This window comes from Castor canadensis, chromosome 13, assembly GCF_047511655.1.
Source record: "Castor canadensis chromosome 13, mCasCan1.hap1v2, whole genome shotgun sequence".
NCBI classification, from domain to species: Eukaryota; Metazoa; Chordata; class Mammalia; order Rodentia; family Castoridae; genus Castor; species Castor canadensis.
The window spans coordinates 7,163,680-7,175,661 of record NC_133398.1 but is presented as its reverse complement, the minus strand read 5'-3'; the positions used below and the strand labels follow the sequence as shown (position 1 = coordinate 7,175,661).

General features: G+C 55.1%; 1 protein-coding gene across 2 annotated transcripts; it reads left to right on the top strand.

Moving 5' to 3' along the window:
- The first annotated feature begins 1,973 nt into the window (after positions 1 to 1,973).
- On the top strand, positions 1,974 to 10,890 carry Dolpp1 (dolichyldiphosphatase 1). 2 transcript variants are annotated; one of them, XM_020174765.2, is made up of 8 exons: positions 1,974 to 2,114; positions 5,545 to 5,645; positions 5,843 to 5,927; positions 6,025 to 6,124; positions 6,335 to 6,433; positions 6,886 to 7,014; positions 7,476 to 7,565; positions 9,479 to 10,890. In XM_020174765.2, the coding sequence occupies exons 1-8, from the start codon at positions 2,039 to 2,041 to the stop codon at positions 9,513 to 9,515; spliced, it is 717 nt and encodes a 238-aa protein (XP_020030354.1). In that variant the 5' UTR covers positions 1,974 to 2,038; the 3' UTR covers positions 9,516 to 10,890. The 2 variants fall into 2 exon arrangements, with proteins under 2 accessions (XP_020030354.1, XP_020030355.1); XM_020174766.2 differs by lacking the exon at positions 6,886 to 7,014.
- Positions 10,891 to 11,982: the final 1,092 nt, after the last annotated feature.

Sequence of the window (11,982 nt, the reverse complement as noted above, 5' to 3'; positions counted from 1 at the left end):
TCACATTGATTTCCTGTGCGTGGGTGTTACCTTCTAGGTTAATTCTTTTTGATCTAAACTTTTCTCTAGTTCCTGGTCCCCTTTTCCTATTGGCCTCAGTAGCTTTTAAGGTATCTGCTTTAGTTTCTCTGCGTTGAGGGCAACAAATGATAGGTAGTTTTTTAGGTGTCTTACCTATCCTCACCCCTCCCTTGTGTGCTCTCGCTTTTATCATGTGCTCAAAGTCCAATCCCCTTGTTGTGTTTGCCCTTGATCTAATGTCCACATATGAGGGAGGACATACGATTTTTGGTCTTTTGGGCCAGGCTAACCTCACTCAGAATGATGTTCTCCAATTCCATCCATTTACCCCCTGGTGGGTTCTGAGTCACCGTCATGTCCCCAGCTCACCCAGGTCAGCCCACAGTAGGGCAGGCTGGCATTGTGAGCCACTCTGGTCAGTGGATTCCCTCGTTTACCCCCACTCCACCTCACAAGCATTATGTCACTTAGCAAACACTTGTTCTAGGTCTGGCCTGGGCCAGGAGCAGAGATGTTGCCCAGGGCTCTTCCAGATGGGGTACAAACCACCTGTATCAAAAACCCCAGAGTGCAGAAGACTGTAGAGGCCAAGGCTCCAAGCCAGCCCTGCTGGGTCAACCCAGCTCCAGGGGGACCCAGGAATTTGCTGGGTCTATATGCTGAGGTTGGTTCTCCATGAAATAGAGTCATTGCTTCCTGGCAGAGTCAGCCAAGGAACCGGTTACAGTCCATGTGCCAGGGCTGAGGTAGGGAAGGGGGTGCGCGCGTGGGAGCGCATTGGTGGCCCCTCACTTAACCATGGAAACCTGCATGAACACACATTGAGCCAGATTTCGCCAAAGTGAGACTGGAGGGGTGGTGCATTCCGAGTGGCGGGGCAGCACGTGCAGAAGCTAGGGAACAGAAGCGCCTCCCCTGCACTGTAATTCCGTCTAGCTGGAGAAAGAGAGGGAGGGGTGGCTGCGAAGGTGTGGCTGTTAATCGGGAATGTTTTAGGAAAAACGAAGGGTAGGTGGGAAACTGACCTTTTTTGGGGATTTTTTTTTTTTTTGGTGGGATTGGGGTTTGAACTCAGGGCTTGCGCTTGCAAAGCAGGCCCTCTTCTGCTTGAGCCACACCTCCAGTCCATTTTGCTCTGGTTATTTTGGAGATGGGGGTCTCGTGAACTATTTGCCAGGGCTGGTCTGGAACCTAGAACCTGCCGATCTCAGCCACCCTTGGATTACAGACAGAAGCCACCGGCGCCTAGTTCTGAATTTGTGTTTTAACATGCTCCCAATTTGCCTCATTAAGATGCATAAATATGACTGAATTAATAAATCTTCGTTACATGAACGAAGGAAGGAGTCCTGAGCCTGAAGCTTCCATCCTGTAAAGCGTTTAGGGTACCGGTGTGCGCCCCTCCGCCCCAGGAGTTCCCTCCCAACCCAAGCCCTGTTGACAAAAACGGCTGTCAAGTTCCAACTTGACCTTCCGCCGATCAGAGAAAAATAAGTCGCCCTGGGTCTTTGGCCTCGGTTTACTCATAACTAAAAGAGGGTCGGTTCAGAATCAGTGGTGCCGAGGTTCCCGGCGACAGCGCGCGCACTCCAGGTACCCGGGAAGCCTTCACTCGGAGCAAGTCCCAGCCGAACCAAAGCTCCCACCAAAGTACAACACGCCCCCCAAGCGAGCGTGTGATTGGCTCCTCTTGCCCACACTTTGAGCCAGGTTAACCTTTTGATTGGCTGTTCTGCTCTCTGTTCTGAGTTGGAACCCTCCCCTTTCTCGATTGGCCAAGCAACTACTTGCGCTCTCCCCGGATTGGGTGCTGGCTGGGCAGGCTCACAGGCTCCTAGAGGTCCTGTTCTCTGATTCGCTGCTCGAGTCAGCCAAACAGCCTGCACGCTGAATGGCTGCGCCACTACCTGTACCGGCCTCCGATTGGGTGCGTGGCGCCTCCCCAGCGTGATAGGTCAGGACCACCGCCCCCCTGGTTCCCCATTGGCTGCTCGGCGAAGCCCGGTCTCCGGGTAAGATGGCAGCGGACGGACAGTGCTCGCTCCCCGCTTCATGGCGGCCGGTGACCCTCACCCACGTCGAATATCCTGCAGGTAAAAGGCGGCCCCGGCTGCGAGGACTCCCTCCTGGGGCCGGCCCCTGAGTCCCGGACTTTCCGGTCCGCGCGGGCCCGCGAAGGGGGCGCCGAGAGACACGGGTGGGAACTGTCAAATAGTGAGCCATGGAGGGGCTCGGCCGGCGCGCGCGCCGCGCAGGCGCAGTGGGGCGGCGATGAGCTGGGCGAAATTGTGAGCCGCTCGCTCGCGCACTCTGCGGCTGCGCGGCCGGGGCGCTCCCCCGGGTCCCGGGTGGGCTGTAATGGGGCCGGGGGTGTGCAGGAGGACGGAAAGGATTCCTGACCTGGACCTTGGCCCTTCTGCCCCGCCCTCCTCGGAGCCTGAGTGGCCGCCCTCTCCCTCCGGCGCGCAGGGAGTGCCAGTTTCCTTCAGCCAGTGCTTCGGGCTGCGTGTTACAGAAAGCGCTCCCTGTTGCAGGGAGTGTGCAAACTGAGGCCAGGCTTGAGAGTGTGGTGGTGCCACGCCCTGAGCAGCAGAGCACAGCGCACCCGCCGAGGAAGCAGGCGGCCCCGGGATCTTGACTTAGAGCTTCCATCAGACACACCCCTAAGGAGCGCCCAGCTCTCCACTGGGGGAGGTCCATTAGCAGTGATTTCTAGTAGAGTGGTGCCGAGCTTGGGATCAGACGTATCCAGGCCCCAGTTCAGGCTGAGGCCTCCTGCAGGTGCTTCCCCCCACCCCCCAGTCACTCCCATTTCCAAAGTGGCACTAGACACAGTGCCTGCCTCCCATGATGGTGTGCGAATCAGATGACAGCAGGCCAGAGGAGTGCTGGGCGCGGTGCCTAGCACGCAGTACACACCCAGTGAATACCTGCAGCTAGTGGTACCCCCCTTCCCTACAGGCCCCTCCCTGGGTGGGATGTTTGAGGGCCAGGTGAGCCTGGGGACCCTCACTGACCCTCCTAGTTGTTCAGGAAGGGTCTGCTCTTACAGCTGTTTTGGGCAGGGACGTGAGAACCAGCCCGGCTGAGGGCACCAGGACTGCATGCTAGTGAATTTTGAGTACTCTGGGTTATACTGGGGGTGGCGTAGCCTGGCAGGTTCCAGGCCCTACCTGCTTGCCTGCCACCCACTCATTCAGTCAGTCAGGATTCACTGGACAGCCCAGGGTTTAGAAGAGTGAACCGGCTCAGTAGGTCCCTGCACTCATGCTTTGTGGAAAATATCTGCTTTATAGGAGGGAAACCAAGGCCTGCAGAGGGGGAGGAACTTGGCTAAAGCCTCAGTACCTTCCTGACTTCTCCTCCCTGGCCTCAGAGTAGCTTCTTGAGTGTTCACCATCTTACAGGCAAGGAGGCTAGGAGCTGGGTGCACCATGATAGATATGACTGTGATGAGGGGCCTGGCTGAGCCTGGGGACATCTGGTGAGATCAGTCTCCTCCAAACACTTCTGGGATCCTCTTTGTACCCCTCAGCACACTAGACTTCTTCCCGTATCCATCATTTCATAGGGTTGTTGAATCTGGTGAAGTGTCAGGCTCTGTGTTGGGCTTGGGGAGTAGAGTGGGATGTACACTGTCACTCCTCTCCTGGGGCCTCCAGTATAGAGGGAGAGACAGTAATGGCCTGGTAACTAACTGGCAGATCACGAGCCATGTTGTAATTGCAGACTCCCCCACCAGACTGAGAGCTTTGCCACACTGGGTTGCATGTCTTTTTTTTTTTTTTTTGCCTCTGGTGGGCACTTAATTTATGTTTTTTGTCATTTACATTCAGCTAAGCAGCATCCCAGGTGGGGAAACCATGTGTGCAAATATCCAGAAGTAGGACAGAGCACAGTGTGTTCAAGGAGCCAGAGTTCTGTCCCTGGAACTGGAGCAGAGGGTGGGAGGGAAGCGGAGCCTGGGGAGCTGGGCTAAGGAAAACATTGCAAGGGCAGTGGGAGCCATGGAGAGACTTGGGTCAGAGAGTGATGTGGCCAGTATGCAGGAAAGCCCCCGGATAGTGCCTGCTGCAGGACAAGCTGAGATGGCCAAAAGTTTAGGTGCCAACCCTCCCTCTCCTCCCAGTTCAGTGCCATAGTTGTCAGTTGGGTAGCAAAGACAGCCAGAACCTCAGGACTGGGATGGGATGCATGGGAAGAAGACAGAGGCTCAAAGAAAGGAAGGGGTTTGTCGGGCATGGTGGTGCAGGCCTGTAGTCCCAGCACTCAGGAGACTGAGGCAAAAGGAACACAGTGGGAGGCCAGGCTACCTAGCCAGACCCCGTCTCAAAAATAAATAAATAAATAAATAAAAGGGGAAGGGACTGAGTTTTACCTAGTGGGACAGTGGCAGCCCCTGCACTTGAGCCCAGCTCACTACCCTTTCTCTCAGGCCAACTGTGAGTCAGTGCTCTGGGTAGGGGCACCCACCTCTTCAGGCCTGGAATCTGCGCTCAGCCCTCTGTGGGTGACTTCCTGTTGCTTGTGTGAGCCCAGGCTGGTGGTGTGAGCCATTTCCCACACTGGGCTCTCCCAGCTTCTGCATGAGCCCCAGTGTGGAAGCAGAGCGGGTGTGCCACAGGCTCCATCGTATCAGTCTGCATACAGAGCTGTGAGAGAGGGACAAATAGCCCCTCCCCCAGGAGAGCACACTGAGGCCCAGGGAGGCGAAATCCTTTCCGAGTCTATGCAGGCAGCACCGTGCCCTGCCCTCTGACCCCAAAATGGCCACATAGTCAGACACCTTGTCTCACATGGCAAGGTTGGCCTTTGGACTTGGCCTTGCCTGTGGGTGAGGAGAAAGTGGCTCTCATCTCTTGGCTTCGGTGTCCCCCTCTCTCAGATTGGCCAGGGGTCCACATACTGCCTCCATCCAGGTTGTTAGAAATGTAAAACCAAGTAGCCACTAGGTAGCAATGTCTGCCCATGGAGAAGCAGTGAGAAGCTGTTCACTGTGGCAGGGGGCCATGTCAGGCTTGGCCCTGTCAGTCCTCAGTGTGGACCCAAGTCTGGGTGGTATCCAGAGAGTGACAGACTTCTCCAAAGGCCCAGCGTGGCACTGTGGCTACAGAGGCTCCCTCATACGTGCTCTGCCACCTCCCTGTGCAGGGCCTGCCTCTGGTCAAACCAAGAAGGGTTCAGATTCCTGCTGGGGCTGGGTGGTGGGTATCGTATCATCCAGGTCCGAGCTCTTTGGCTATGTGACTCTGAGCAAGTGACAGCCCCTCTGGGACTCAGTCCTTCATTTATACAAATAGGACAGTAGAAGCACCTGCTTTAAGTTTATGGTGTCTGAGTTTCCTGTTATACACGGGGCTCGGTCAGTATGGTCAGCTGGTCAACTGGGTGTCCACAGCTATGGCCTGGGCTCTAGGACCTGTTGTAACCTCCTTTCGGCCCAGGCCCTACTTGAGCTCCAGGGCTCTGGCTGTCTTCTGAAGCTTGTGCCCTGTCCTTATCCTCTTCCTCTGTCTCCTGCAGGTGATCTCTCTGGCCACCTCCTTGCCTACCTGAGCCTCAGCCCTATTTTTGTCATCGTTGGTTTTGTGACCCTCATCATATTCAAGCGGGAACTACACACAGTAAGTCTGTTCCCACCTATTCCCTCTGCCGCCCGCAGTGCCTCCATCCTGCAAAGCCCGTCTGCTTTGCCTTCCCCTCTCTGCCTCCACCTGTCTGGAGGTCTGGAGCCTGCTGGCTGGGTGCAGTCATTGGGACTGGGCACAGCTAGCATGTTCACAGAGGCCCAGCTGACTGACTGCACATGTTCTCTGGACAGATCTCATTCCTTGGGGGCCTGGCACTGAATGAAGGGGTCAACTGGCTGATCAAACACGTCATCCAGGAGCCTCGGCCCTGTGGAGGTAGGGCTGGGCTGCAAGGGTCTGGGGTTCCCCTGGTTGGGGCATGGCTGGGAGGCCTGTGTCCTCTGGTGATGTCCTGGTCTCTTTTCTCCCCCAGGCCCCCACACAGCAGTGGGCACTAAGTACGGGATGCCCTCCAGCCATTCCCAGTTTATGTGGTTCTTCTCTGTCTATTCCTTCCTTTTCCTGTATTTAAGGTAGGCTTTTGTCTCAGCTGGGCTGGCCCTGAACTGACCCAGGCTGGACTCTACTGGGGACTCACTACTAGTCCTTTGGATAACCCTGGGGTGGGAGGAGCTGCACTGAGGCACAAGACCGTGGGAGCATTTGGATGGGGCCAGGGGCTATTTGGGAGGCTTGGACCCAAGGCTGTGAGCTGAGGCTGTCTGATGGGCCTATTTTCCCAGAATGCACCAAACGAATAACGCCAGGTTCCTGGACTTGCTGTGGAGGCATGTGCTCTCCCTGGGGCTCCTCACTGCAGCCTTTCTAGTCTCCTACAGCAGGTATGGAGGGAGCGAGAGCCCCACTCTGCACCCTGCCCACATGCAGTCCTGTTGGGTTCTTGTTCCTTGTTGGCCCCCGCTGGGAAAGGGCCCTAGACTTCTAGTTTTAAGAGACAGGCTCCATTTTTCCTGTTTAGCCCAGCCAGTGAGCCATGATTCTGGGGAAAGCTCCAAGGATTAGTTGGAGGAGCTCCTTGCAGACAAGCTCAGAGTTTAAGGGCTGGACAGGAGGGAGGTAGATCCCAGCCAGATGGGAACAGCTGTTGGGGTCTAATGTCCTGCCTTCTTCTAGAAATGGAGCTGAGGCTGTTTCTGGGAGCCTGTCCTGTTTGCACTTGTCTCCATATGTGTGCACACAGGTCCCTGGGGAGCTGGCCCTAAGGCATGGGGAGTGTGCAGGCCTGCCTGTCCCTGGCTGGCTCTCATGGACTTCCCTTCTGGCCTTGGCCCAGGGTCTACCTGCTGTACCACACCTGGAGCCAGGTGCTCTACGGGGGCATCGCTGGAAGCCTTATGGCCATCGCCTGGTTCATCTTCACCCAGGAAGTCCTCACCCCGCTGTTCCCCAGGATAGCAGCCTGGTAACCGGCTCATGTCCCTTCTGCCTTCCCAGAGCTGTGGCCTGCCCCTTCCTGCGGGCGTAGCCACCAGTGGGAGGGCTCAGTGACAGGCCTCTGGTGGCATGAGACTTCAGGGCTCACCGGCCTGACTTCCTCCTTCCTAGGGGCTTGTCATAGGAGTCACGGGTTCTCCTCAGGCCCAGAAGCCAGAGTGCCACCCTCTGCCCTTGCTTAGGCTCTCAGTGACTTAGAAAGTAGTCAGAGTCCTGCCAGGCTGTGGGAACAGTGTCCTTGCCTGAGGTGATATGGGTGACACAACTCGATCTCTCAGTGGGTCTGAGGTCTCAGGCCAGGCAAAGACCCTATTGGCAATGGGGAAGGGTGATGCAGAGCTGGCCCTAGGAACTGGTGGGCAGCTATCTGTGATGGTGGCAGGTTCATGCTCTGATGTAGCCTGGCTTTTTGGGTATCTGTCTCTCCAGGCCTATCTCCGAGTTCTTCCTAATCCGGGACACAAGCCTCATTCCTAATGTACTGTGGTTTGAGTACACAGTAACCCGGGCAGAAGCCAGGTGAGTAAGGGGACAGCAGTCGTTACTGTCCCCGTACTGGAAGGGCTTCCCAGGAGCCAGACATTTGCTTACTTTTGTGGCATTGTCTCATTGAAGTCTCCTGTGGCCCCCATTTTACAGCTGAGAATACTGAGGCTCACAGAGAAGGGAAGTCTCTTGCCTGAGATTTTTCAGATAGTGGTGAGAGGGCTAGGTCACGAGCTGTCATTCCTGAATGCTTGCGTTTAAGCTCTGCAGAGCAGAACCAGAGAGCTGGGCTGCTGGGATTCTCAGAGCACTGAGAGTGTGGCTGTCCCCCAGGCTATTTAGCCAGGTGCTTTCTGCTACTTGGGTTAACCGAGGCACACTGTGTTGGGGCCAGCCTGCACCGCAAGTTAGGACAAAGCTGGGCTTTTCAGTGTCCTGAGTCATGCTCTTCCTCTCAGCTCACCCCAAGTCCTGGGTAGGGTACTGCAGGAGTGGGTAGGGCTGGCCCCTTCCCAGGTTCAGAGGGGAGCTGAGGAAGGTCAGGCTCCAGAGGAGCCTGGGAGATTTTCCAAAGAGAGGTGAGAGGAGCCCTGGAGCAGGAAGGCAGGCAGGGTGGGGTGTCTGGCAGCTAGGGAACGTGTTCGTACCTCAAGGTCCAAATTACCCTAACCAGCTTAAGGGTAAAGCGGGGCAATCCCATTAGAGGCAGGAAGGCCCCGCTGGCCCCGCCCAGTTCTCCACATGACTCCCAGTGTGGCCAGCCTGCCTTGCCCTGCGTGGATGACTGCCACCTGCTTTCATTTACCTAACTCCATGTGCACTTGCTCTGTGCCAGGCCATGTGCAGGGGAGCATGGAGCCCAGAGCCAGGGTGCCACCTTCGTGGTGCACACAGCAGCAGGGAGTCACGAGGAGTGAAGGACCTCCCTGGGTGATCCATGCTGCGAACAAAGGTCCAAGGCTTGTGAGCTTGTGACCAGAGCCCAGTGTGGGGGCAAGATGGTCCAGCTGGCCTCCCAGGACCAATGGGAAAGAACAGTCCTCTGAAGTGGGGCTGGTGGGGGGGGCGGGGGGAGGTTCCCAGTGGAGGGAGCAGGCTTCATGAAGCTCTGGAGCAGAGAAGTTTGTGCTGGAGCCCAGGAAGTAAGAGGGGAAGGCTAGTGTCACATCTCACAGGGCTGTGTAGGTCACAGCCAGGTTTCTAGGTTTTAACAGGCACCCTAGACAAGCCCTATTCTCTCTCTCTCTCTTTTTTTTTTTTTGTCCTTATTATTGGCGTTTGAACTTGAGGCTTTACACTTGTTAGGCAGGTGCTCTACCACTTGAGCCACATCTCCAGCCCTTTTTGCTCTGGTTATTTTGGAAATAGAGTCTCGCTTTTTGCTTAGGCCAGCTTGGGCCACAGTACTCCTATTTTATGCTTCCTGATGTGACTGGGATGGCAGGTGTGTGCCACTGCACCTACCTGTTGGTTGAGGTGAAGTTTTACAAAGTATTTGACTGGCTGGCTCTAACCACGATCATCCCATCTCAGTTTGTCAAGTAGCTAGGATTACAGGCGTGAGCCATCAGCACCCAGCTTGTTCTTCTTTCTGAGCAGTGGTTGGCTCCTCTAGAAAATAGGGGTGATGGGCGGGTATGGTGGTTCACACCTGTAATTCCAGGTGATTATTCCTGCTCCCCTCAGGTTTATGAGCCCATTGTTGATATGTGCAACACTCCAAACTAGATGCTGAAATCCCTGTGTGACTCCCACCAGTCCTCCTATCTTTGCTGCGATACCTGCCACGTTGCAGCACTCAATACCTTCCTGCAATTCTGTTTTGGTGGTAACAGTGGACCTTCTTGGGCTGGCTTGTCTCTAAAGGGGAGCCCCTGTGATTAGATGGAGTCAGCCAGATACCTCCTGCCTTGCTTGTCTTATCCTAACCTTATCCCATCTTGCAGGAACAGACAGCGCAAGCTGGGGGCCAAACTGCAGTGACTGGTGGGCGTGGCTGGGTTCAGCTTCCAGATCTGACCTGTACAATGCCCTGCAGGATGGACAGAATGACAGAGGAATGAGGCAGAGACCTCTACCAACCCAAGTCACCAAGTGGAGCCTTTTTTTTTCTTATTTTAATTTTAATGGACAAGGTGGACCAAAGGGCCAAGCCAGCCCCTCATCCAGGACCTTAGGAGTGCCTGCTGCCTGAGGGCCACATGGCCAGAGACCCTTGCTCTGCTGCTGCCAGCCCCAAGCTGGGCAGAAAGTGCCCTTGGCATGGGCACCAGGTATGGGGTAGAGGATTGAGGCTTGTGCCTCTGGTCTCGGGGCCAGAAATTCCAGGTGGAGTGAAAAGTCCACACTATTTATTTTTTGGTTTTGTCGAAGGCAGATAGGATTTTGGAGGTGGGGGAAGAGCCTGTTCACCAGTGGCTGTCCTGTGTAGGGAGGCCTAGTTGGGCTCCCCAGGCAGCTCACCCTGAGCCAGGGCAGCCTGCCTCCCCGTGGGCCTGAGGTGGCCTGGGGCCAGGAGGAGGGAAGCACCCATGCACTCTCTGACACCGTTGCCATTCTAGAACCTCGCCAGTGTTTCGTTGTCTGGGGACAGGGCCGAGTGAGCACGCGTCTGGCAGCTGCTGTCATTGTGTTCTTCCCCGTGTCAACCTGACAAACAAGGGCTTTCTCTGGTTCCCTGTCCCCAAGACAGTAGTTCCTTTCTGACAAAAGAGCCTGCACATGTGGGTGAGCCACACCCAAGTGTTTCCAGCTCCCTTTGTCCAGCCATCCAGTAGCAGTCATCCTCATCCCCCTTCGAACAAAATGCAAAGGAACCAGTAGCTGGGATGCTGGTGCAGTGTGAGTGTCTGAAGCCCCTGCTCTTCCCTGTGCTCTGAACGTCTTGTCCAGTCCTCCCCGGCTCACCCACACGGTCTGGGAACCTGTGCAGGGGCACCCTTGAGCCTGAGGTGGGTGTGGGCTCACAGACCCCCCACCTGCCCATCTTGGAGGAGACTCGTCTCTGAGTACTCTGCACACTTGTGGAGAGATGCTTCCAGACTCTTGGAAGTTTCCAGAACTTCCAGACACAGTTTTGGGACCCATGTTTGAAACCTTCCCCCTTTGTGGTGGTTCCTAAGCTGCTGCTGAAGCACAAGCTTTTGGTGCTTTCCTTTCTCGTTTGTTGGAGGCAGTGTCCAAAGCCATTCCAGACAGGACCAGGGCTGAATCTAGGGTGGTGGGTCAGTGTCCACATTTCCCACCCCTCCTCTAGTATTTTTATTTTCCACTTTTTGCCTGAGACAAGCCGTGTGTGAGGTGGTTTAAGAAAAATAAAATTGTTTACTATTGTTTTAAAATAAAATCCTAAACTCTGGCAGCTTGGGCACGTTCACTGAGCTCAAGAGGAGGCCTGGGGCGGGTGTGAGGATGCGTGACCCTTGGGGTAGGAATGTGGTTAAGACCGCAGGGTCATAAGCAGCTCTGAGATATTTCGTCCCCTCCCACCCCAAATGGGTTTGAATTGCCTGTGACATTTCCCACGAGATTCTGCTCGTCGTACCTCACAGATGCCTATCATCCTGAGCTCAGGCTCTCAGCCGGAGGGACCTTCCCTGGTTCTCTGCCCTGTAAGTGAGGTTCCTTCGCTGTCACACGTCCTTGAGGACTAGGGACAGCATCTGCCCTTCCAAAGGTGCAAGGCCAACATTCCACTTCCTTTGTCAACTTAGTGTTTTTTTGTGTGTGTAGTGAATGACTCTCTTGCTTTGGCAGAGAGCTGGGTAGGTAGAGGCCTTATAGGATGAGATGAGCCAGGCCCTGCTTGAGCTGGGGAATCAGTTGTCCCTGGATGAGCTGAGATGCAAAACAGCAACAACCTCAACTTCATGCAGGTATGAAGGCTGGGTTGTGCCACAGGTCCTTGGCATTCAATTAAGGCAACTTCAGACTGACCCCAGGAAGAATAATTCATTTTAGACTTAAAATTAGTGGTCAAATAGGACTTTTTGGCAGCACTGGTGTTTGAAGTCAGGGCTTCACACTTGCTAAGCAGGTGCTCTACCACTTGAGCCACTGCACCAGCCCTTTTTTGTCCTGGATATTTTTGAGATAGTGTCTCAGGACTACTTGCCCAGGCTGGCCTTGAACAGTGCTCCTGATCTCTGCTTCCCTAGTAGCTAGGATTACAGGCTTGAGCTGTTGGCACCCAGGTGAGTTGTCAAACAGTTTTTAAAATTGTATTTAAGTTACACCAGAGCCCATTGTTTGGGCCCAACTTTTGTTCTCTGGGGCCTCATCAGGAGAATAAAGAATCTGAGTCTACCTCCATATGGCTCTGGAGAGATTCAGGCAGGCCCGGCAGGCCCCAGGGCCTGCAACACCCCAGGTTGACCAGTTCTTATCTGTGCCTCCCTCACCAGCTTGTGAACCTGACTCTTGTTTCCATCCACAGCCTCCCTTTTCTCTA

Coding starts and splice junctions, on each gene's coding strand:
- Dolpp1 (XM_020174765.2), top strand. CDS start 2,039: ATGGCAGCGGACGGACAGTGCTCGCTCCCCGCTTCATGGCGGCCGGTG. Junction 5,646..5,842: donor TCAAGCGGGAACTACACACA/GTAAGTCTGTTC, acceptor TTCTCTGGACAG/ATCTCATTCCTTGGGGGCCT. Junction 5,928..6,024: donor GGAGCCTCGGCCCTGTGGAG/GTAGGGCTGGGC, acceptor TTTCTCCCCCAG/GCCCCCACACAGCAGTGGGC.